Below are 22,932 nucleotides of genomic sequence, written 5' to 3'. Positions count from 1 at the left end.
CACAGAAAGATCCTGTGATGGAGCCGGGACTCAAACCTGGAACCTTCTTGCTGGGAGGTGACAGTGCTGACCACTGCACCACCGTGCAGCCCTGTTTCATTTTGGTGTACAAAAGAAATAAAGAAATTAATAATCCATTTATTTACTTTGTTATCATATTAAAGAGACTTTTGCAGGATCAGGGATGCACTGATATTGATTTAAAGTTTTTTCAGCAATGTGAAGGGTTAAATTTCTCCTGGTGGTGTCATGAACGTCTAAAAGCCTGAAACCAGAACAGCTACATTGGATGTTTTTTTTGTTTCCCATACTCAAAAAGTGGGAATAATTAAAACATCAATATCACAATCTAAAACATATAATTTGTCACCCCCCCCCAAAAAAAACCCTTTCCCTCATTTATAACATCCTTAAACAAATTAGCTAATCCAAAAATTAGAAGATTGCCAAAAGGAACCTTAGATGAAGCTTTGACGGAAATACTTCTTCCCGGGTGCCCACTAGGTGTCGCTGTAACCCCACCCTGACTGCACGTTGTGTGTGTAAGCGCTCCCAAAAATAAATGCATCAAAATTAAATGCATCTTACTCATGCATGCAAGTCGATGCATTTTAATGAAACCGCGGCAACACGAGGTTTCGATTATTTATTTGCACATGTTTTAATAGAGGAACACGAATCAACGCATCTGACTCCGCTCACGCCTGCCAGGTCTGATATCAATGATCCCCCCTGACACACATGAAGACTCCACACCGGCAGGCCGGCTGACAATGAACCACAACACAATAGCAATAACACACTAGGCTGCAGGGCGGATGAGAAAGGGTTCTCTGCTGTGACGCCAGCAACATTTCTAATAAATGTACTCGAGTATTTAAGGTGCGTAAAGACGATCACTATTAACACCGCTGGCTCTGAAAAGTCCTTTATTTCTCAAATGAGGCGGAAGCGTGATTGTAATTTTGTTTAGTTTAGAAAACCACGTGACACATATGGGACCTCATGATTTATTAAAAAAAAGAAAAGTGCCTTTGTATCTGTTTGAATAAACGTTAGTGAATTATAATTAATGACCGGACGAGAGGCGGTACAGTAAAGTCAAACAGAAGCAGGGGCGTGTGCGCGTCACCGCGAGGGGGCGTGGCCAAACGGGAGGAATAACGGCGTATCCTCGGTGAGGCTGCAGCAGAGTTCCGGTCTGACAAGAGATGGTAACGGAGGGAGTGAACAACTGAGTGAGTACCAGCCCGGCGATGGATGCATGTGAGGTCTTCCTCTACGTCTTCCTCGTCTCTCACTACTCCTGGACCGTCCTCCTCATCTCCTGGCTCTTCACCTACGGCACGCCGACGCTCATCACCAACTATGGATTGTGTGACTGAAGTTGGGCCACCTGATCCCGATTGCGCGAGGACGAGCGAGCGACACTAGAGCAAGCAGAAGTCGTTATGGACTGTTGTGACATCCGCGCACTTCCTGTTCAGAGAGCTGTTGGCACGAGCGGGATTTCTTCACCGCGTCTCCCCGCGCGTAACGACGATGGACAGAAGGGTTCCGCTGAGCGCTGCTGAAACACTCCGCGCTATGTTTTAGTTATCATGGAGGAACGCTGTAGTTAGAGTAGAGAGAGAGAGAGTGTGTGAGAGTGTTGCTTCTACTGCTTATTGATCCAAGTACTGCAGTTTGGACCTTAAACACAGCGAAGAGGGAGAGATCCAAACCTGAACCATGGCTTTACCGGATAGCGGCAAATCTGGGGAGGAAGTTCCCTTCCCCGAGATTATAGAGCTCAACGTAGGTGGCCAGGTGTATATAACCCGCTACTCCACCCTGACCAGTGTGCCAGACTCCCTCCTCTGGGAAATGTTCAGTCGGAAGTCTGCCAAAGGACTGGCCAGGGACACCAAGGGGCGTTTCTTCGTGGACCGGGATGGTTTCCTGTTCCGTTATATTCTGGACTATATGCGGGACCAGCAGCTGGTTCTACCGGACCACTTCCCCGAACGTGGGCGACTGCAAAGAGAAGCTGAGTTCTTCAACCTGCCCGAGCTCGTCAAACTGCTGGCGCCCAAAATCAGCAAGCAGAACTCGCTGGGCGACGATGGATGTCAGAGCGACCCGGAGGACTCGTCACCTGGGATTGACACTGCCCGTAACCTCGGGTCTCTGGGCGCTGCTGCCGCGGCGTGCGGCAGCCTCATGCCCGGAGCTATGGATGGGAAAAGGTCTGGGTTCATCACCATTGGCTATCGAGGCTCGTACACCCTGGGGCGAGACAGCCACACCGACGCCAAATTCCGCCGGGTGGCGAGGATCATGGTGTGTGGGAAGACCTCCCTGGCCAAAGAGGTATTTGGGGAGACGCTGAACGAGAGCCGTGACCCGGACCGCCCCCCCGAGCGCTACACATCCCGCTACTATCTCAAGTTCACCTTCCTGGAGCAGGCGTTTGACAAGCTGGCGGACGCGGGCTTCCACATGGTGGCCTGCAACTCCACAGGAACCTGCGCCTTTGCCCACGAGCAGACGGACGACAAGATCTGGACCAGCTACACTGAATATGTGTTCTACCGTGAGTGAGACTTTGTAACCCCCTCCCATGGCCCCCCAAACCCTATCTCCAAGTGTCCCCCTGCAGCCTCTCTCTGATGGCCCCTGCTCCAGTAGATGTTCCGTAGATGTCCCGTACATCCATTTCTCTCACGCCCCGTGAGCAGAACCCCGTTGTGACTCTTCTCTGCTGGCTGAATCTACCACTTCTCCCCCCTCCCTTGACCCCAGACCCCCTCATCCTCAGGTCCAGCTTTTTTGTTTGTTTGTTTGTTTTTGTGCCCTTGCTTCATCTAGTCATAGCCCCCAAATCTCGACCAGCTTCTCCCGCAGAGACCCACCTTCTATGTGTCACCTCTTACTTTGGCCTTGGCGAAGCACAAAACTCTACCAAGAGCTAACTGACTCAACCATGAGCCCCAGAGCGAGGGCATAACTGAAAGGGCTTCAGAGGGGGGAGGAGGAGGGGGAGGAGGAGGAGGGGGGGGGGGGTGTACAACTAGACTTTTCCTGCTTACTCCAGCAGATCGGACTCTGTGCTGCTCCTCTGAACTAAATTACCAAATAATTGGACGTCTTATAAGCCTTGAGGGACTCGAGAATCCCCGGCACCAGTGGGTTTTTATTAAACGTGTCCTGTGTTTGGGATTGTGCCAAGTTTCGTTATTTTTATGAATGAGTTTAGCTTGTTAGCATCATATAGCCACCTGGAGAGGAGAGGATTCCAAAAAAAAAAAAAAAAAACTTTACACAAGCAAAATATATTTGTGTGTAGCCTTTTTTTTTTTTTTTTTTTTTTTCCTGGTCGCAAATATAAAACAGAAGAAAGCTCAAGAGACGTGGAAAGGTTGCAAGAGGTGCAGGATGAAGTGTGTCCTTTGATTGTGGAACGGAGCTTTCAGTGTTTTAATCACCCACGCTGGGAGGGCAGAGGACAGGAGGGTGTTACATCACCAGCGGCCACCGCTACTTATTTTATTAATATTTGTCATTTTGATTTTTAACTCTTTTGCTCATCGTATTTCTTTGAAGAGCTTTTTCAAACACCGATCTTGAGATCGTGATTACATGTTGTTAAAGAAAATGATAACAGCGTGGTAGTCTCCCATGAAGATCATGCTCTGTAATATTATACTAAGTACAGTATTATTTGTTTGAGGACCCTGGAGGGAGGGGGGGGGGGGGGGGGGTTCACCGCTGTAGCGAGGACACTGTGAGGTCAGTTTATAGTAAGAGGGGCCTGATTTCAGCCCTTAGATTAGAACTGGTCTGCGCGTCATATACCTCAGACTCCAACTGATGGCACTTCAATCCATAAACATCCAGACGGGAAAATATCCAAAATATAGATGCTGTTAATCATATTACATCTAAGAGGTTTAGTGTGGAGTGAATTTAAAGCTGAAAGGAGGCAGGATTTTCACCATGTAGTTTTCGCCTCCGAATCTGACAGTGATGATACGTTTGTGTCTCCGCATTGTGTGTGTTTCAGTGTCACGGAGCGCTGTTGACATCCGAGTCGATATGTTGCTGCGGCGTGTCGCTGCAGGCTCAAATGTTCAGCAATTGATTTGTCAAATAAAAGATGTTCCCCCCCCCCCCCCCTTCTTCTTTCTAGTTGCAGTTGTAATGTGTTTGTACGGCTGTGGCTCCTGTAATAACACTTTAAAAATAAAAAATAAAATCATAACAAAAATCGACATTTTCTGCTAAACTCGAGCCATTAAAATAAAATGTCCGCAGACATAAAGTCTGCTTTACACGGGACGATCAAGCACCCTCGGGCTCCCTCTTCCTCCCGTCTGTTTCATACCTTTTCCCACATTTACACCCCCCACCCCCCTTATCTTCAGCGTGCTCGCGCACCGGCTAGGACAGAAACCAGGACATGCAGAGATAACAAGCCAGCTTAAAGCAGATTACAAAACCCTTCTTTTTGCAGCCAATAATTGACCTAATTACCTCTTACAGTAACAATCTTGTGGCAGATTGATTCCAGTGCTGTTGAATAATGTAGCCTTTACGGATTCACTCGGAAGTAATGATTTCGAAAAGATTTGTTTTTGTCATTGAAAAAAGAAACCAACCTTTTCCTCGACGCACCCTTGGGCCGCGTGAGCTGTTAATGTAGGTGATTTCATTAACTTCTGACTCATCGAAGCTCTCAGCTCGATGACCGCCTAGGGGTGATGTGGGAACAGACTTTTAGCCTGCAGACCGACTCTAATGGTAACACTCAACAAGAAGGGTACACTGATACCAGTAATTGCATATTAAACTGCAAGTAAAGCTTAGTTAACAGCTAAGTAACTAATCATCTAGTAACATTTATTAATCTGGTTCAGGCTGACTTCATTGGTTACAGCACACATAGAAGGTGAAACTGTTTGGGGGGGGGGGGTTGGTAAAGTGTGGTTTAAGGGATACTTGATCCCAAGTTTTAAAGAAAATGGTCACAGACAACATTAATAAATGTTTAATTATGCTTATGCAAAGCTTATTCTGCCCTCTCATGTATAAATACGCTTTCATTCATCATTATTAAGGTGCTCTTATATTAAATGTTACCATTTTCATACTTTTACCAGCTGTAACAGTGATCTAATTTTCCCTGGCATGGATTTTATCGTGTTCAAGAGTCGAAGTGTTCCTGCTCCTGAAATCTAGTGTAAACTATGAAAACTTTTCTTAAAATAAGGCAGTTACAGTATTTTACTTTGATACGTTTACAGGCTCAGGCGCCACAGTCATATATTTTTTTATTTCTGTCTGTTATTGTTCATTTAGGACTAAAGTGCACATGTTGACTGTGATGGCGCAGCTATTAAAATAATTCTAAACCAATAAAGCCAAAATAGAATTTATGATTCTGTTTGTGGACAAAGGAGCGAACCAGGGGTTTGCAAACACCAAGCAGATTATTTTGGGTGGTTGCAACTCAAAAAAGGTTGAGCACCACTGGCTTAGATGAAAGCATTGTCGCGGCAGCTTCACAAAAGTGGCAAATGATTTCTGTAGTGCGTTTGGAATGCATGTCGAATCCTCCGGGGGACCAGGAATTTAATTTGCCTGCAGCATCTCTCCAGCCCCAAAACAAACACAGTCACAGGCAGCATTCCTCTGTTTCTGTCCTCCGCCGCACACCCCAACACACCAAGGTCGCTCATTAGCACTGACGTGGCGAGAAGGGCCTCATGTGTGAAATGCCAGGCTTCACTGTCTCAAACGCTCTCCGTCTTTACCTTGAGACTCCACATTCAACAGTAGACGTGTGAGAAGCGTTGACGTTCAGCAGCGGTGGCGGGGCGATTCCTGCTCTCCTTTTTGAATATTGTGAAACATACGGCTGCAAAGTGTAGCGTGCGGCTCTGGTGAGCCACAGCAAAGAAGGTTGTGTCACCACAGTGGTGATCGGCTTCTACCCAATAAAGATAGTTTATCTTGCAGAAGAACACAGATTCCAGGACGGACGACACAATCAGTACTGACACCATATTTGATTATTCATAGTTTTCATTCCTAGCAATATGTTATATTATGGTTGCCATGGTGGATAGAGTCAGTAAATCAGCATTGTTGTGTGTAAGTCAGTGAGTTTGATGAATGACTTTTCTGGTAGATACCTGGAATGACATCCGTGGTTCACACCAGCTCTTGATAGTTCAATATTTAAGCATAAAATTCTTCAATTCTTCAAACCTCCACTCATGAATTTCAAAGACTTTTACGTGCGTTTCCATCAAATGGCTTAACGAGGCTACAGAGCTTAATGCCAAATTAGTTTTGGTGACGCTGTCTGTGGAGTAGTTGGTAAATAGCCAAACGTTAGCTTTTTACCCAGTGATTGCTTTTAGACTTAAAAAAATGATAGATGTGGCATTGATCTATGAATATTATCTCATAAAACAAAATTTGGTCTGCCACGGAGCTTATTTTCAGCAACGACCTGTAAAAATCTCATTGGTTTCTGTTCAAGGGAACCCATGGCGATGCCTTGAACTTCCAGGTTGGTTTACAAAAGTATGTCATCCCTGCGGCTCCGTATTGCCTCTAGATGACATGGCAGTTCTCTCCACCTTGAGAGGGTGATCTGCCTCATGTTGTGTTCCCATCCCTTCAGGCCGCTCCACATGGTACACCCGGGCCAGCCTGCTTCCCTCTCTCATGATCCCCTTGTCTCTTTGCCAGCTGGGTCAGCACTTTCCCTATTTGGAAAAAGAAAGGAAGTGAGGGGAGCAGGAAGTACGTCAAGGGAAAGAGGGGACTGAAAAATGGGGCAAGGAAGCAGAGAGATGAAGGAGGAAGACGAGGGTGGGGAAAGTGTGCTTCCATCTCCAGGATGGTGTTATTTAGAGAGGTGCTGGATTTCCAGGCTGATGCAGCCCTCGCTGGACTCAGCTATATCACTAAGAGATTCAATTACACCAAACAGATCAAGACCCATGAGATTACTCAGTATGCTTGAGAGTAATATTGATTCATAGTGCGATTTCAACACCCGAAAGCCGGATATGTGATATTTTCTCCAAGATTAAAATAAAATAAAATAGACATCCTGTGTGTTAGAGCTACAGTGTGTCACTTCCTGAACATCTTCAACGATCTTGTCAGATGTTGTCAGCAGGCTGTTCATTCAGAGGCAACCATCTGTGGCTCTCTGCTCGTTTATGTCTTCTCAGCCTACTTTTAGATCAGTGAGTCACATGTCGGCGGCTCGGTTTTGTTTGGTGGGTGTTTGGCGGACAGGTTCGGTGGGTATTTGGGCTGCTGTGTTGGCTCAGCGCTGGGGAGGCCATATAGGGACAATGAACTAGGTGCACTCCCCGTCTCACAAATCTGCTGAGCAGGCGTTTGGTGTCTCTAAACCCAACACAAACACAGACACACGCACACAGACACACACAGACACACGCACACAGACACAGACACACACACACACACACACACACACACACACACATACACACACATGCACACAGAGGGAGGGAAGTTGCTAGGTGGAGATGTACAGCAAACCCTCCTGCGTTAGGCTAATGACTCGGAGCACGTACATCTAATTGGCTGGCTTCTTTTCAGTCTTCATTGGGATCTGGTAAAAGGCATCAACAAGCACACAAGCCATTTGCCGTCCCTCTTCTCTATTGACAGCAATAATCAGGGAAGGTCGGCACCAATACGCTGCTAATTACTTGAAGGTCAAATAATAGGAGTGAAAAATGGGAGCAAGCATGCTGTCTCCACTAATATGAGAATGTGTGTGTGTGTGTGTGTGTGTGTGTGTGTGTGTGTGTGTGTGTGTGTGTGTGCGCGCGTGCGGCTTACGTGTTGACATACATGCTTATGTGAGTCGTGTGTGTGTCCTTGAAGACAGCACGGTTCACCCACGCCACCATGTAAATCCACATCCACAAAGTACAGTGACACTGGCTCGCGGCGTCTTGTGAGTCTTATTGTGAGTCGGCCTATTTATAGTGAGCCAGGCATTTAGCCAGATGTGTACCTTCACCGCACAGTTCTATCCTCCAGCAGCACGCTGTGCTCCCCTTCCCCCCTTCCTCCTCTTCCTCCTCTACACACATCTCCATCTCCAGAGAACAGCTGTCACCAAACATATTGGCCCCCGTAAGCCAGGGGGACTTCACCAGGGCAAGCCAGGGGTCAAAGCTGAGGGAAGACAGAGATGTACAGTATTTATACTCTATGAACTCTATAAATGCTTCCTTTTCCCTGTCAAGCTCCAGGATGCAGACAAAGTTACTGACAAAGGAAGGCATGAGGGACAGCGGAGCAAAAATAGGTTGGGAACGAGGGAGCATGAAATTAGGTAGAGTGAGTGTCAGGAACACAGTTATGGGATGAAGAGGGAAAGCAACAAAACACACAGGCAGAGGTGGCATAAGTACACGCATTCTTTATTTAGATTGAAGTACAGATACTTGTGTCAAAAAAAGACAGAGGAGTAAAGATTCAACATCTTACTGAGGGCAAGTGGAAAAGTTCAGGCAATAATATAATATAATATAATATATTATAATATAATATAATATAATATAATATAATATAATATAATATAATATAATATAATATAATATAATATAATATAATATAATATAATATAATATAATATAATATAATATAATATAATATAATATAATATAATCTCTCACCCAATGTCAGCTGGGATAGGCTCCAAAGCTACAAGCCTGTTTGGAAAATATAAGGAGTATAAAGTATATACACAGAAGTAAAATGAATGCTTAAGTAAAGTACAGAAATCTGTTAACACAGTATTTGTACTTTATTTTCCCACCTCTGTGTAGAAGTGGTACATTCCTAACATAGAGTAACATAGTGACTGTAAATGTGTGAAGACGAGCGAGAGCAGCGAGTCACGAGGCGTTAGAACGGAAGAAAGACAGGAAGGAAACAGATTGGTTAAAGAGAGACGGAAGTTGTTGCAATAACAGTCAAGAATCTGCTGAATGCTCCCTAAAAGATTCAGCCACCAGTTTGTAAAAATGTTCCTTTCAAATATACAAAACCATATTTAGAAGACCCCGAGGCAATTTATAACACCTTGTTTCAAAATATCGATCCTGCACATGCAGAGCTTGACTATATACATGTTTACGTTTCTGCTGTTCGTAGTAAATCTACTATAAAAAGTACTATGAAAAGTCTTCTGATCAAAGCGACTGACACAAGACTAAAACTTGAGGAAATTTCATGAATGACACTGAAATTACTTAAACTAATAGTAGTTTAGTCAAAAGATTAAAAACTAAATTGAAAATCAGTCGAAGGGACACACAAACTTCAACACTGAGGAAATCTTTGTCAGTTCATCTACATCGACTCAAACTAGACTGCGATGGCGCTGTGTACTTGAAGACAAGACGAAACTGCTGCAACTTTTCGCCTAAAACTTCATTTAAAAACAGGATGAGGATTATTCTAAAAACCAGCCATTAATAATTTTCTTTCTGCCTTTCGTAATCAGTGTTGACTTAAATGAAAACATTGAACTCTGACCTTTCTCTGTGTCCAGGAGGATCTAGCTACTCTGTTATGAACCTCCCGTGGATCGTCGGTAGATGTTTTTAACAATTTTAACAACTCTTTTAAAGTTTCATTCTTTACACATAAATGCCTCATGATGGCAGATTTACTTCAAGTCAATGGGGTTTACTTTCTTGGTATCAATCTCTGAGTATTTCGCCGTTGATCTCTTGTTATGAAGAAAGGTAACATCGTGTATTTTATGTCTTATGATAATATTGTCTAACTTAGAATCGTCTGACAACGATACATCAACTTGGTGAGGCCAGTGTGGAAGCACAGGGAACTGTTACAGTGTCTCTCGTAGGTTTAAGCCGCAAGTTGTAAACGTGTCTTTCAGTGCCGGGATTCACGTCAGCCATCTGGAGACTTGCGCTCTAATCTGCCCCACTAATTATCAGTAATCTGAACAGTCAGTGTTGTCCTTGGTGCTGCTGCATGCAGTCTCGGGCATGGCTGGAAAAACAGAAGAGAGAGAGAGAAAAAAACAAAACAGAATTTAGGGTGGGGGCCAAGCCAGGTGGGGGCTTTAGGATGCTTTGGTGAGATGGATTGAGGCCCTTAGGGCTGCAGCTCAGGAGAAGACACGGAGCAGGTGAATCAGCGTCGGCAGGACATCGGAAGTAGATTTAGCGCAAGTCTTCAAAAAATAAAATAATCATTCCCCACTCCCAAATGCATTGAAAAGCCTCAGCTGCTGGTTAATTATAAATGATGGCTGACAGGTTTACTTCAAACACCTCCCTCTCCTTCTCTCTCTTGTAACCCCGTCACTCCCTCTTTGCTTTTCTTATTTGGCAGCAGCTCCCTGGTCTCCCTCTCTTTGCGTCACCCATTTCCTCCACATTACGCAGATTGACAGGTTTGTAATTGCTCGGAGACGAGTGCACTCCAGTGATTTTTGATGTGGAGACCATGATTAGGCCTCAGCATGTAAATGCAGTCTGAAGAATATAGTGTCACAACGTCTGATTACATCCCCATTTGTGTTGGCACTGATGGTAATCAGAGAGGAGAGACAATGAGGGAGAAGCCTGTAGGTGGTGAGGCCCGTCCCGTCATTAGACGCCATACAGATCACTTCACAAAGCAGATGTTGGATATCTGAGTTGAATACCAGGTCATTAGATATAAAACATCCTGTAATTATCAAAACTATGTGGCATGAATTTGCTTGAGAACAGCAGGAGAGCACCATATGTACATCTTCCCTCTCGCTGGCTGAATAAAAGCCTCTCAGGCTGAGAGGCATTACTATGCATTTGTGTGGCTCTGGTGCCTGCACATCACTGAGGCGTTGCCATGGAAATGATGCTGTCCTGTTATTTGCTAATCTCCACCATCCTCAGGTCAAACACCACCACCCGAAAGAGTGAATTTTTCAAAAGTGCTCCCAGTTGACTAAAGTGTAAATCAAGGTAGCACAGATATTAGTGATGTGTTCGCTTTGAAACATCACTAAAGTCTCTTGATTCGCTTTTGTGACCAACTTTGGATTCTGAACAAATATCCGTATGTATCTCAGTCGTATTTGTCCAAACGTTCCACATTATTGTAGAAGATATAGGTCAAGAGAGGACAGCAATACATTTAATCTATATGGGAGAACAGATATATTGTATTTATTGCTGTATTTAATAAATGTGGCAAAAATAAACCCACTCGTAAAATCAAAAGTAGAAGTACTGATTCAACCTATTAACTCGAGCAAAAGAATGCAGGCCCTTTAATGTACTTTAAAGAAAAAAGTAGGGAGTATTTGTTTCTTTATTGATTTCCAAAGACACATAAATTTTAAAATAGTAACATTAATATATATTAATATAATGTAAAATTATATAACATGTCCGATGTACGGTGCAGCTGCTAGGAGAAACTGTAATTAGGTTTATTTTAGGCGCAGAACTCCGTATATCATCCCACTCTGCAGACACACAGGCAGAGTCCTCGGCGGATGAGAGTGGAACTATAAATTATAACAATACTGCAACTACTTTCTGTTTGTTACAAAAGTAGGTTTAAATTATTTCTGGCCGTATCGTGTCTCAGCTTCACTCCTGCGACGAGGTATTTCTCCCATGCTGATGTTTGACTGACATTTCAGGGCCGTGACTGTGAGAAGACGCGCTGTCAACTTCTATTCTGTAACTCTGACAGCTTCATGTCATATCTGAGTAGCCTGTGAACGCTGATACCAGGTAACATGGTGTATGTCTCTCCTGCTCTTCAACAGAGTGAGCCATGTGGCGTTTGAGCACCTGACCTATATGTTATAAGACGGCGACTCATCCCACAGTTACGTCTCTTTATAAGAAGTTTCAACTTGCCTGTTCTTTTTCTTATTCCCTGCTGAATCGCTTCTGAGGAAGTTGTTTATTTTTCAGGTACAATTATTTTCTCTTCTTCCGTGCGAAAGCAACTCCTGATTGTTTACAGTGTAGAAACTTGTGTTTTACAAAGAATATTCTTCTAATAATCAAAGATAAAAAAAAAAAAAGAAATCTCATTACAATCAATTTAAGACAGAACACAACATTTAGCAGCAGAGATGAAGGGACTTGATTTTAGGTCTCACTTCAACAAATAATTTGCTTTCTACGTCTGGAAATGATTTCACTTTTTACAAGCAAATTTGGGGTTTTTTTGGTTGTCAGATGTAAATAATCTGCAGCTGATTTAGTACACAAAATTTGTTCTTTAAAAAAAGTTTACTTTTTTAAACTGAGATGATAAACATTCAAGTGATACCTACCCTTAACTGTTTTTTTTTCTTTTTTTGCCTCTTAAGTGCTCAAATTTAGGTGTTTTGAGCTCACAGGGAGTTTTTTTTTTCTTCATTTCTGCATCACTTTTTTGTGACTCAGGAATGCAGAAAGAGTCAGCCATGTTAACTTGAAGCTAATAGCGTCTTCTAGCCACCGACTACAAAGAACAGTAAAAATGTCCAAAATGACAATTTACAAACTCTTAAATGCATCATTCATCATGATCCATGTCTTCTTAATCCAGCTGTATGCTCAGAAATCCACGCTTGTCTACACAGAAGAGAGAGAGCGAGGTGGTTCAGCTGAATGCACCAGCTGGTCACACTCAACCCTACCAAGACAGAGGAGTTATAGTTTATTTGTTTCAAGCTCAAATCAAAGATTACTGAGCAAAAGGCTGGATTAAGGAGACATGGATGACACCGGATGATGAGCATGAGAATTTGTAAACTGAGTTTCCAGGTCAGTTTTGCCATTGTCTTTTTCCTGCAGATGTTGTTAGCCTCAAGTGAGTGTTAGCTTCAAGCTAAATATACCTGGCTGGTGCTTTCAACACTCCGGAGTCACAAATTAGTGATACAGGAGGGACAAAAATATCTTTGTGACCTCTATCCATCCATTCATCCATCCATCATCCATCCACCTTCAACCGCTTATCCAAAGTCAGGTCACGGACGTAGGAGCTCCTCAAATATGCCAGCAAAAGAAAAAAAACCCACTTTTTTCAGTGCATATAATAATGAATGGTTTTATTCATTCATTCGTGTGTAAGAAAACACTGCGTACAAAATATTCAGGAATCAAGTGGGGTGGAAAAAAATAAACAATCCTGAGAGGGGACATTTTGTGACAGCAAGGTGCTAAACCCTGGCAACGGTGACACATTAGAGTTGCTAATAGCAGTAATGATGGCAACGGAGGGATGTGTCACACTGAACAGATGGGAGACATTGAGAGAGAGGATGTGTGATAAAGTACTTTGGCTTTTGCATGTATCCCTGGAGAAGTGGCCTGGGGAAAAGGCTTGAGTGCTCTCTTTCACTGCTCTCCTCCACAAGGCTTAGTGATGGAGGAAAGTATGGTGCCCATCCCCCCCCCCCGCCCCCCAGTGGATTATTCCTCCGACACTGCTAAGCCCCCATACTCCCACGTCCAGGCGGCCCTCAAAACACATGTATTCATTATGTGAGACATTGAATGCACCAAACAACACACACACACACACACACACACACACACACACACACACACGCACACACGCACACGCGCACACACACACACACACACACACACACACACACACACACACAAACTCTCTTCCTTTTCTCTTGTCTTTATCTGTCCCACTTTTAAATGCCAATACGTTCTGTGAATATACAGAGAAAAAAAACCACCCACACACATACAGAATACACACACGTGCTTACGCATATATGCACAAACACACAAGAGCACACTTTACACTGTGTCACACATTCAGGTATTTATAAAGCCAAGATGGAGGGAGAATATTCTGTGCCCCCTCCGTATGACACAAGCAGCTTTTCCTGTTATATAAGATGCGTTGCCGTGACAATGAGCCCCGTTGAAGGAAAGAGTGCAGACCCTTGCGTGTCTTTGTATGTCTCTACACACGTGTGGGTTTGGGGTTGTCTTTCTTCCAGGCAGTGGGAGAGATTAGTTGTTTGTACGTTTTTTTTTTTCATATGGCGGGAGAGTGTGATTTAATATTCTGTGATGCGCCCTGTGAGCAGCACGCGAGCGGTGGAGACGTTTTACAGCATTTTCTGATCTTTTTTTTTTACGAAGGTTCAACATCCACATTGAACAGAACAGTCAGGAGATGAAGTGAAGAACTTCAAAATTGATGCTGCAAAACAATCGTACATCGTCAAGATTTGTTCGGGTCTTTTTTTTTTTTCCCCTCCCACTACAACACAAAAATGAGTGATTTCCCCACAGAGGAGGTGTTATTTGTGGTTAAACTCTGAGCCTGGAGAGGATGCATTTTGAAATTTATACGCTGCAGTGAGGACATGGACTAAGGTTGTTGTGACATGTTGAGCCAAAGCTGAAACTGTGTGCCATCACGTGAAATGTGAAGGAAGTCTGTTCGCTGGTCTCTGGAAAATAGGCCGTTAGTAAGGAGAGAGGTGGCCATTCTGGCAGTAATACAGCATCATGAATGCCAAAAGCTGTTACAACCTAAAAGAAGAAGAAGAGGTGGCCATTTAAGAGCCACATGAAGAATTCTACTTGTTTCTGCTTAAAACCTTGTTTTAAAACCGTGACACTTGGGAGGGACTCATGGTGGATTTGGACTGGCATTTACGTCATCTAATACCTGAATGTGTCGAACATCCTACAGACTCATGCTAGCCAAACCTCTGGTTAGCTGTCTGTTAACGAATGTGAATATTCTAATCTTTCTAATTGTTATCAGTGTGACGCTCAGAGCAATTATCCACCATTCTACAGCCTCAACGGAGCTACTTCCTGTTAGCCTTCTTGAACGTGGCTGAATCACTCTGTTGTGCGACTCGCATTCGGAAGTTGTCAGTAAAATGAATCAAACTGCGACTGTAACACCGGGCTGTTAGGGTGCTGAAAATAACTTATCCTCCATTTTACAGCTGTTCTTTTTACTATGTAATTCTTAAAGATCTTTTGGGGGCTGCAGTGAAGTAATGGACGGGAGAGGGGTACTAAAGACACAGAAAACATTGTCATTGGATCAAAATTCGCACACGCCCATGGGTGTAGGATGAGTCATCAAACACTGAATCCATTCAATATATATTTATGGTTTGAATTTTTTTTTTTTTTTACAGGAATAAAAACAAAATGTAAATGTGTAGAAATGATCTGATACGGATATTTAGAGAAACATTTGGGATACATAAAGGCGTAAATGAACAACAAGCACAGGATTAAAACTAGGAGGATCTATTTTTCCCTGCATGGGACCTTTAAAATGGTCTTTAAAATGCGCACGTGTTGTTCCAAGTCTTCTGAGAAGTCACACTTGAACAACCTCCGCTCTCTCCTCACACGCAGATGAGACGAAAACTCAACTCACTGTGAAAAATGTCTCACCAAGCTTCAGTGTTTTCACGCCATTACGCTCAGTCACGGTGTTTCTTCTTCTACATGCAATCAAAACAGTAAAGGGATATTCTGAAATCAACTTCATTCTTCTTATCTTGTGTCACCGCTCCCCTCCTGGTGAGCTCTTTTCTCAGCTAATTTCTGTTTTCACACATGCCCTCCTGCCAGCTTGTGTTTACTTTTGTGCTCTTGGAAACAAAAAAACTGTGAAGCCCAAAGCTTAGACGCTTGTTTCTGTGCCAGCCACAGGACTGACACACTTTGATAAGGAAAACTAAACAAGTGAAATGTAATAAAAATGTCTGCGTAAAGCTCCCCCGGTTAACGTTGCTTAGACCTTAATTCAAACACACTGCATAGCTGAGTCGGAGTATGAAATATGCTTTTACCACACAATTTTATTCAATCTTCCAGGCATAAAAACAGAAGCAGGAGGAAAACACACTAACAAGCACGCGCGCACACACACACACACACACACACACACACACACACACACACACACACACACACACAGTCAGTCAGACATGTTTCATTGGGAAATTCAGTCTTCTGTCACCGCTTGTTCAAGAAAGGAAAATGTGTTCGGAGACCTAGTAACAGCTTGTACCGTGCTAACTAGCTAATATCTGTGTTTTGTCTGCAATGGGAAAAGGTTGAATCTGTATTTGATCCTCGGTCATGTGACTGCAGTGACCATGACTCCGGCTCTGATCGGCATCGATGTAAAAACAAAACCCAGGTGGTCATTTGAGGCCCGCATCATTAAACCATGTTCTACTCACAATTCTGCTGCTAATCTTACTCTTGCATTTACGTTACAGTGCACTCTTACCTGGAGCACTACTTTATGTACAGTTGTGTATATTTACATGTATCTAACATTTTTTAAAGTTCCGAATACCTTGAGCAGCAGTGAGAAACAATATTTGAATTACTGTATATCTGATACCTTTATCTATTTTTCAAAAGACCAACTGGAGCAAATATATAAAATATCAACCACAGAAACACCATGTGTATCTGTATAACATTGTTTTCATTAAAAAAAGAAAAAAGAAAAACAGCAGGAAAGGGATCAATTATGTCTTTTTAGTGAGTTTAACCAGTTTGAAAAACTCCACATGTAGAAAGATAATGTGCAGTTGGAACTGAATGGACATGACATCAAACCTTGTTCTCTGACGGTGAATTTGATATAAAGCAGCTGCTGTGGGAGAAAAATTACAAAGTAGCATTTTTGAAACCCCCCAAAAAACAAAAACCAAACCACATGAGCATAATGATCATAATTGTCTCTCTATTGGCATTGTTTCTGTGGTGCTAGCAAAGAAGTGTAACAGATGTCCTGTGATGCCACCACATGATGCAGTGTCAAGAGGTTGTGGTCATTTCATATAATTTCATCCGATCAGGTTGTCAACATATTTATCTGCGAACATTAGGAGGAAAAGGTGCTTCAGGTATTAAAGACCTGCCGGGGGTCGGATGTGAAAGTGATCCCCTCATCTTATTTTTTGCCTGACATTAATTACATCTTCCCAATTTCTCTCTGCTGCAGGTGGTTCATCAGTTGTTTCCAAGGTGACGGCCTCTGACTCTCCGGTTCTCACTGAGCTGGGATCATCTCAACCCGCTCCAGCTCGTCATGAATCCGCCTCTGAGGAGCTCGTCAGCAGCGGCCGAACCCAAAGCCTTCCAGAGACCAACAGCAGCCCAATGGATGTACTACACCCACAATTCCTGGACTCTCCTCCCCCTCTAACTCCTCCTCTTCCTCCTCCTTCTCCACTTCCTGCCACAAGCTGCCCTGATTTCCCACCATGGTCACCACCAGTATTGCCCCCACCTCTGCCGCCATCTAAAACTCCCTCCACTTCCAGTCCACTCACAACGCCACCTCTTGTTGAGAGCCCCCAGCGTCCGACCACTCTGGACCTGAAGACACTGCCACGACTAACCAACCGAGAGAATGGCGGCCCCCCGTCTGTGGTGGACGAGAACGAGGAGGAGAGGAAGCTGCTGGAAGAGGATCTGAAGAAATGCATTGAGGACTTCAAAAAGATCCGCATGCCCAAAGTGTTTCCTGATCGCAAGAGGCACTGGCAAAGTGACTTGCTTAAGAAGTACAATGCATAGAGCTTTACTGCGGCGCCATGGTGAAATCAGAGGATTTTATAACAACGGAAAGTTAAACTTACATCTAAGTTTTGTGAAGACACTCAGAAGTTTACTAGTAGCTTTTGCATGTCAACCCAAATTGAATTGACTCACTGATTTTAGTGTTTAGGGCTGAGTTTAGAATGCAAAAACTATGTCCTTTTCCATGAAAGAAAACTACCCTATAGAGACTCTTAGTTTCACTTTTTTATTCACCAAGGCTATTTTTTTTGGTTAAAATATTAATAAATAATTTGAATAATTTATAATCATCTTTTCACGAAGTCAGAGGCTAATGCTGTAAAGTCATGAACTGCCCTGCTCTCTCTCCGTCTCTCTCTCTCTCTCTCTCTCTCTCTCTACTGTGCCCACCGATCGAGCAACTGCAACTTGTAAACTAAGTGTGGAAATTTAGGCTTTGACCTTGCTGATGCAAAATAAAGGAAAGAAGTGAAATCTCTGGTGCTAATCATCTAAAATATCTCCCTTCATCAATATTAACCGTATGACTTCAAAGCTTCTCTTCTGCTCCCCGCTTGTGATTCCAAAGCTCTGCCTTTTGCTTCATTTTGTGATTACATTATCTTCAAGCAAGCGATGGGAAGAATTCAGAAAGCAGTGTACCGGCAAGCCAAATGGGTAATTACCGACGGCTGGAGAGGGGAATAATAATGACAATAATGGCTACATGAAACAGTGCACACCACCATTTGTTCCACAAGCTGCTCTGCATGAAATGTTCATAAAGCTTCACTAATGCATTGACAGGTGTGTTAAATGTGCTCTCGTGGTCTTTGTTAGGTGGTATTTAGGGGGGAAAAAAATCACAGTGAAATGAAAAACTACGTGCAGTTATTCTCTTTTCTGTCACCCTGCCAGTTAATTCCTTTGCACCTGAACTTAGAGGAAAACTTTGCAGTTTCAGGGAAATATTCCCTTTCTTGTGAGAAGAGGAGAGGGATTGCTCTCATATCTGTGTGAGCAGCCCGGGATTACCAAATGGCCCGTAAATAACACATCAGCTTCCTGACGGCGTTTACCTTCAGTGGTGCGTAACGGGAGCCATGTCTATGTTGATTCTGCCATTTTTAAATGCCTGCAAGTTGTCCATGTTGTCCATGTTGTTGTAAGATAAAGAAAGAAAATAGAACTGTTGCAGTAGCTGTTCCAGTGACCAGTGATGTATCTCAGGTGCAAGTTGGGAATTGTTATGCATTTGGTTTATTTTTATGTTCCATCATTTAGTCTCTAAGGATCTGTACAAGATCCATGTGCTCAGTCTTGGAGAAGCAGCTAATGTCAGAGCACCAATTGTTGCTTACACTGTCAGTCACAACAAGCAAAGATCTCAATTTATCTCTCTGTGAGAGCAGTGAACGCGCATGAACTCAGGATGTGTCTTCAGTGGAGTTTTACTTTAGTTTTTAAGTGAACTCTACTCAATGAAAGTCTATGCAAACCACAAAAATACAACTAATATTTCATTATGAATGGAAGCATTCAATGAGACTCACGGGTCAAGCGTATTTTAGGCAAACTGTGCAAATGCCTCAGACTCAGACAAGAGCCATGAAGCAGGACCCATGTGTATCAGCTGGAACACGAATAGTCTTTATTCAAACAGGGTCCAACGGGGGGCAGACAGGAGTGTGGCTGAGGTTCAGCTGTAGGTTGGTAGCAGGAAATTCACAGACACAAGGGCAGGGACACCAGGCAGACAGAAAGGTATTACACTGGGCCAGGAGGCAGGGACCTCAGTGACTTCCACCTCTGAGGTGGTTTCCATCCCTGAGCTGTCTGGGTCTCCTGCTGAAGGGGATGGCATGGGTCTCTGCAGGGAGCCATACCCCTTGCAGGCGGTGGAAATCCTGCACCAGACGTTGATCCAGGATGTGCCTTGCAGGCATCGATGACCTCCTCCAGCCCGTAACCCTCTCAGTCCACAAGGTACCTCGTCCCTGATGTCAGGACTGCATCAGGCGGCGTACAGTGTAGACAAGGCCTCCTCTGATCATCTAGGAAGTCAGTGGTTGAGAAATGGAAGACACCAGGTGACTCCCACTTAAGTCTTCACCAGTGACACATGGAATCCCAGGTGAACCCTTAGGGATGGGGGCAGCTTGAGTCACAATGCCACAGGGTTGAAGACCTGTTGTTTAGGGAAAGGACCAATGAAACGCAGACTCCTCTTCTTCTTGTCACCTTTCAGGGGTAGGCCGCAGGTTGACAGCCATACTCACTGTTCCACTCTGTACCTGGGCGCCCTGGAGGGTCTGGTTAACAGACACCTTGTACCACTTGATACCCCAGAACGCACTCAAAAGGGGACATGTTAGTTGCAGAACAGATCAGTGAGTTGTGCGTGTATTCAGCCCATATCAACTGCTAAGAGTTGGGTTTGCTAGATGCAAGGATGCAAAGCGCTGTCTCCAGCTCCTAGTTTACACTCTCGGTCTGACTCTCGGCCTGAGTGTGGTAACCCAACGTCAGGCTGGTGGTGGCCTCCAGTAACCTGCAGAATTCTCTCCAGAAAAGGGCGGAACACTGTCGGAAACCACATCAACAGAGATCACGTGGAGTCTGAAGATGTGCTGTATTAGCAGTTCTGCCATCCTTTTGGCTGAGGGAAGACTTGGAAGTGGCACGTGATGGACCATCTTACTGAACCTGTCCACCAATGTGCCACCTGACCTGACGTGGGGAGTCAAGTCCTAAAGTCGACAGAGATGTGGGACTGTGGGTGATGTCGTATTGGCAGGGGGTGGAGGAGACTGGCAGGAGGTCGGCAGGAAGTCTTATGCTGATTGCAAACGGGACAAGCCTGGCCGGTACTGGGAAATCTGAAGACGCAGAGGCAGGAACACCAGGCATGCAGGAAAGGGATTACATGGGGCCAGCAGGCTGGGAGGAAGTCAGGCAGGGCAGGGCAGGATTAGGGAACTCAGGTTTTTGAGTGCAAGAAGCATGAGATAACTGGACAGTCTGATGGAGAACAGGGTGAAGAGCTGGGATATCAGTGCACCTCCAGTGGGATCTGCTGCAGGTGTGCTCATTAGGGGAATGGGAAACAGGAGGAGGGGGGTGTGGCTGGCCAGGAGCTGTGACAGATAGATGTGTTTCCCTCAGCTGATTTGGAGAAATTAAAATACACATCTTAGAAAAGGCTAAAACCCCCCAGAGCGAGTATAAAAAAAATATTTTGCAAAACTGTGTTGGAGTTTTCACACATTTCTAACCACCTTTTCAAAAGCGATACGTCAAACTGCACATCATAATCTGTAAATGAAAAGACAACTGTAGAGAATGAGGACAGTTGGTCAGATTGTATTGTTAAAAGTGGAAGGAAACAAGAAGAGAATACCCCTGAACATTGCACTGAGATCCAATTTGAAGCAGTGACACTCAAGCCTGCTGCTGCACGTGTGTCACTGCCATCGCAGATGAAAACTTCCACGAGGTTTGTTTGTCAGTTGTGCAGTGTCATCTAATCATCAGTTAATCACAGACACGGTCTTTTATTAGGACATGATTCATCAGTCCAGCGGATGACTGCTCTCTCCATAATAAATAATGTGCAGTGGCATTATGTTTGGGAGGGGCAAGGTGAGCGCAATTAAGGTCACAATACAGCTCTCTGTTGTTGTATCGTATTGTGTGTTTATTTTCTGTCATAAGTTTATATTACTGTTAGTGTTCCAGCCTGAGCAGAGAGAGTCCAACGCCGCCTTTAATCAGCTGAGTGACAGTCCTTGTTGTTGGTGAGAGCTTTCAAACAACGCTGTGCCTCTAGTTAGAAAAACTCTGTTTTAACTCAGGTTAATAGGTTTACTACGTTAATCCCCAAGTGTTGGCTGACAGGTAAGTTTTATCATGATAAACATCGGACAGTTTCATTTGACACCGGGAGTAACGGATATCCTCTTGCTACAAGGATTAACAACAGATTAGGATTTCTCACAGTCCTTAAGAGTGTCTACGCTGCAGGGTATTCCTCCTCACAAGCTACACCAACGGCAACAATTTATGCCATCCATCTTCTTTGCTGAGGCGTTTCACACCAGCATCAACACTCAGGCCATTTCCAACTGGCTGCTGATTGCTGAGAAATCTATAGAGAAGAGTCCACTCATTAGAGTATTGCTTCTTCAGCTCCTTCTTCTCGTATTTCTCATCTTTCAGTTTTGGCTTGGTCAACGACGGCGTGCTGGCCGAGCTCCCGGGCCTCAGAGGAGTGTCATCAGAGCACGCCTGAGTCAGGATGCATGCAGAGGATGGAAACAAGTCTTCCTAATTTCAAACTCCTGTTTAGTGTGGCAGAAGCTGCACAGTCTGTTGTGTTGGAGTCCTGTTAGACAAAACACAGATCCCTATTCAGAGCCAAAGCACTCAAGTTGCATCTCAACAGGAATCAGTTCACTTCTAAATTCTCTTTTACCCGTTGTACTTTTTTTTCTGGTCTGGTAGAACCCTGTGAAGCTGGCCTTTTGACTTATGGATGAAGATTTGATCTCTGAAGTTGAACAAAGGGAATGCCTAATATCCTTTGAAGTGAAGAGGTAAAAATGTCTTGTGGGAAAAGGACGACAGAAGAAAAAAAAAAAAAAGCTTCTTTGACAGAACATCTGAGAATGTGAGAGGAACAAATCTACCAATTACAACAGTGGTGATCATCAGTGGAGGAAGAACTAACCATGGCATCTGTCTTTAATGTTTCTTCCTAAAGTCCTTGTAGGCTTGGCAGCAAATAAGAGCTGGATCTCAGTCCTGACAGAAATCTTTGTGCGACCTCATTTGATTAAACATTCACTAATCAATAGAATCTAACGAGTGTTCTGAAAAAGCCGGAGAGATACAAGGATACCAAAACCCCTCCTTTGCAGATGTGTCAGTCACGCTGCTGCAGTCTAACAGTGTTGCTCAGGTTCCTTTAATCTCTTTTTATGTGTGAAAATGACATGCAGTTATCTTTCGTACTTTAAAAATGTAGTCATGGCTGCGTCTGAAATCACCCACTATTTCCCTCGTCCCTACTCAGCATGTAGGGGTGAGGGATGAGCATGTCGAGGACAAAACAAACAACCTCTTGACAATTAGCTTGTAGCATCTAAAATTATCCATCCATTTCTTATACCGCTTATCCGTTCAGGGTTGCGGGTGGTGGAGCCTATCCCAGTTGACATTTGGTGAGAGGCAGGGTTCACCCTGGATGGGTCGCCAGTCCATCACAGGCCTATCAGGAGCAATTAGGGGTTCAGTATCTTGCTCAAGGACACTTTGACATGGTCAC

General features: G+C 44.0%; 1 protein-coding gene and 1 long non-coding RNA gene across 2 annotated transcripts; one reads left to right on the top strand and one right to left on the bottom strand.

The window, feature by feature from the left end:
• The first annotated feature begins 1,139 nt into the window (after positions 1-1,139).
• On the top strand, positions 1,140-18,108 carry kctd12b (potassium channel tetramerisation domain containing 12b). The gene is made up of 2 exons (XM_086221380.1): positions 1,140-2,575; positions 17,047-18,108. Exons 1-2 carry the CDS (start codon positions 1,732-1,734, stop codon positions 17,622-17,624), a joined length of 1,422 nt encoding a protein of 473 aa, XP_086077506.1. The 5' UTR covers positions 1,140-1,731; the 3' UTR covers positions 17,625-18,108.
• A 3,799-nt stretch (positions 18,109-21,907) lies between these two features.
• LOC147250911 (uncharacterized) lies at positions 21,908-22,446 on the bottom strand. The gene is made up of 3 exons (XR_015119054.1): positions 22,336-22,446; positions 22,081-22,211; positions 21,908-21,990 (listed from the first exon to the last, which is right to left on the bottom strand). It is a non-coding gene; the product is annotated as an uncharacterized LOC147250911 (long non-coding RNA).
• Between the last annotated feature and the right edge of the window lie 486 nt (positions 22,447-22,932).

Source organism: Aulostomus chinensis, chromosome 13 (assembly GCF_037954235.1).
Source record: "Aulostomus chinensis isolate RoL2024-O1b breed Wild chromosome 13, RoL_Achi_v1.0, whole genome shotgun sequence".
Lineage (NCBI taxonomy): Eukaryota > Metazoa > Chordata > Actinopteri > Syngnathiformes > Aulostomidae > Aulostomus > Aulostomus chinensis.
This window is presented reverse-complemented; position numbering and strand designations above follow the sequence as displayed.

What these genes read in the sequence shown, in the direction of transcription:
- kctd12b (XM_086221380.1), top strand. Translation starts at nt 1,732, where the DNA reads ATGGCTTTACCGGATAGCGGCAAATCTGGGGAGGAAGTTCCCTTCCCC. An exon ending in CACTGAATATGTGTTCTACC is followed by an intron (nt 2,576 to 17,046) that starts GTGAGTGAGACT and finishes TCTCTGCTGCAG; the next exon opens with GTGGTTCATCAGTTGTTTCC.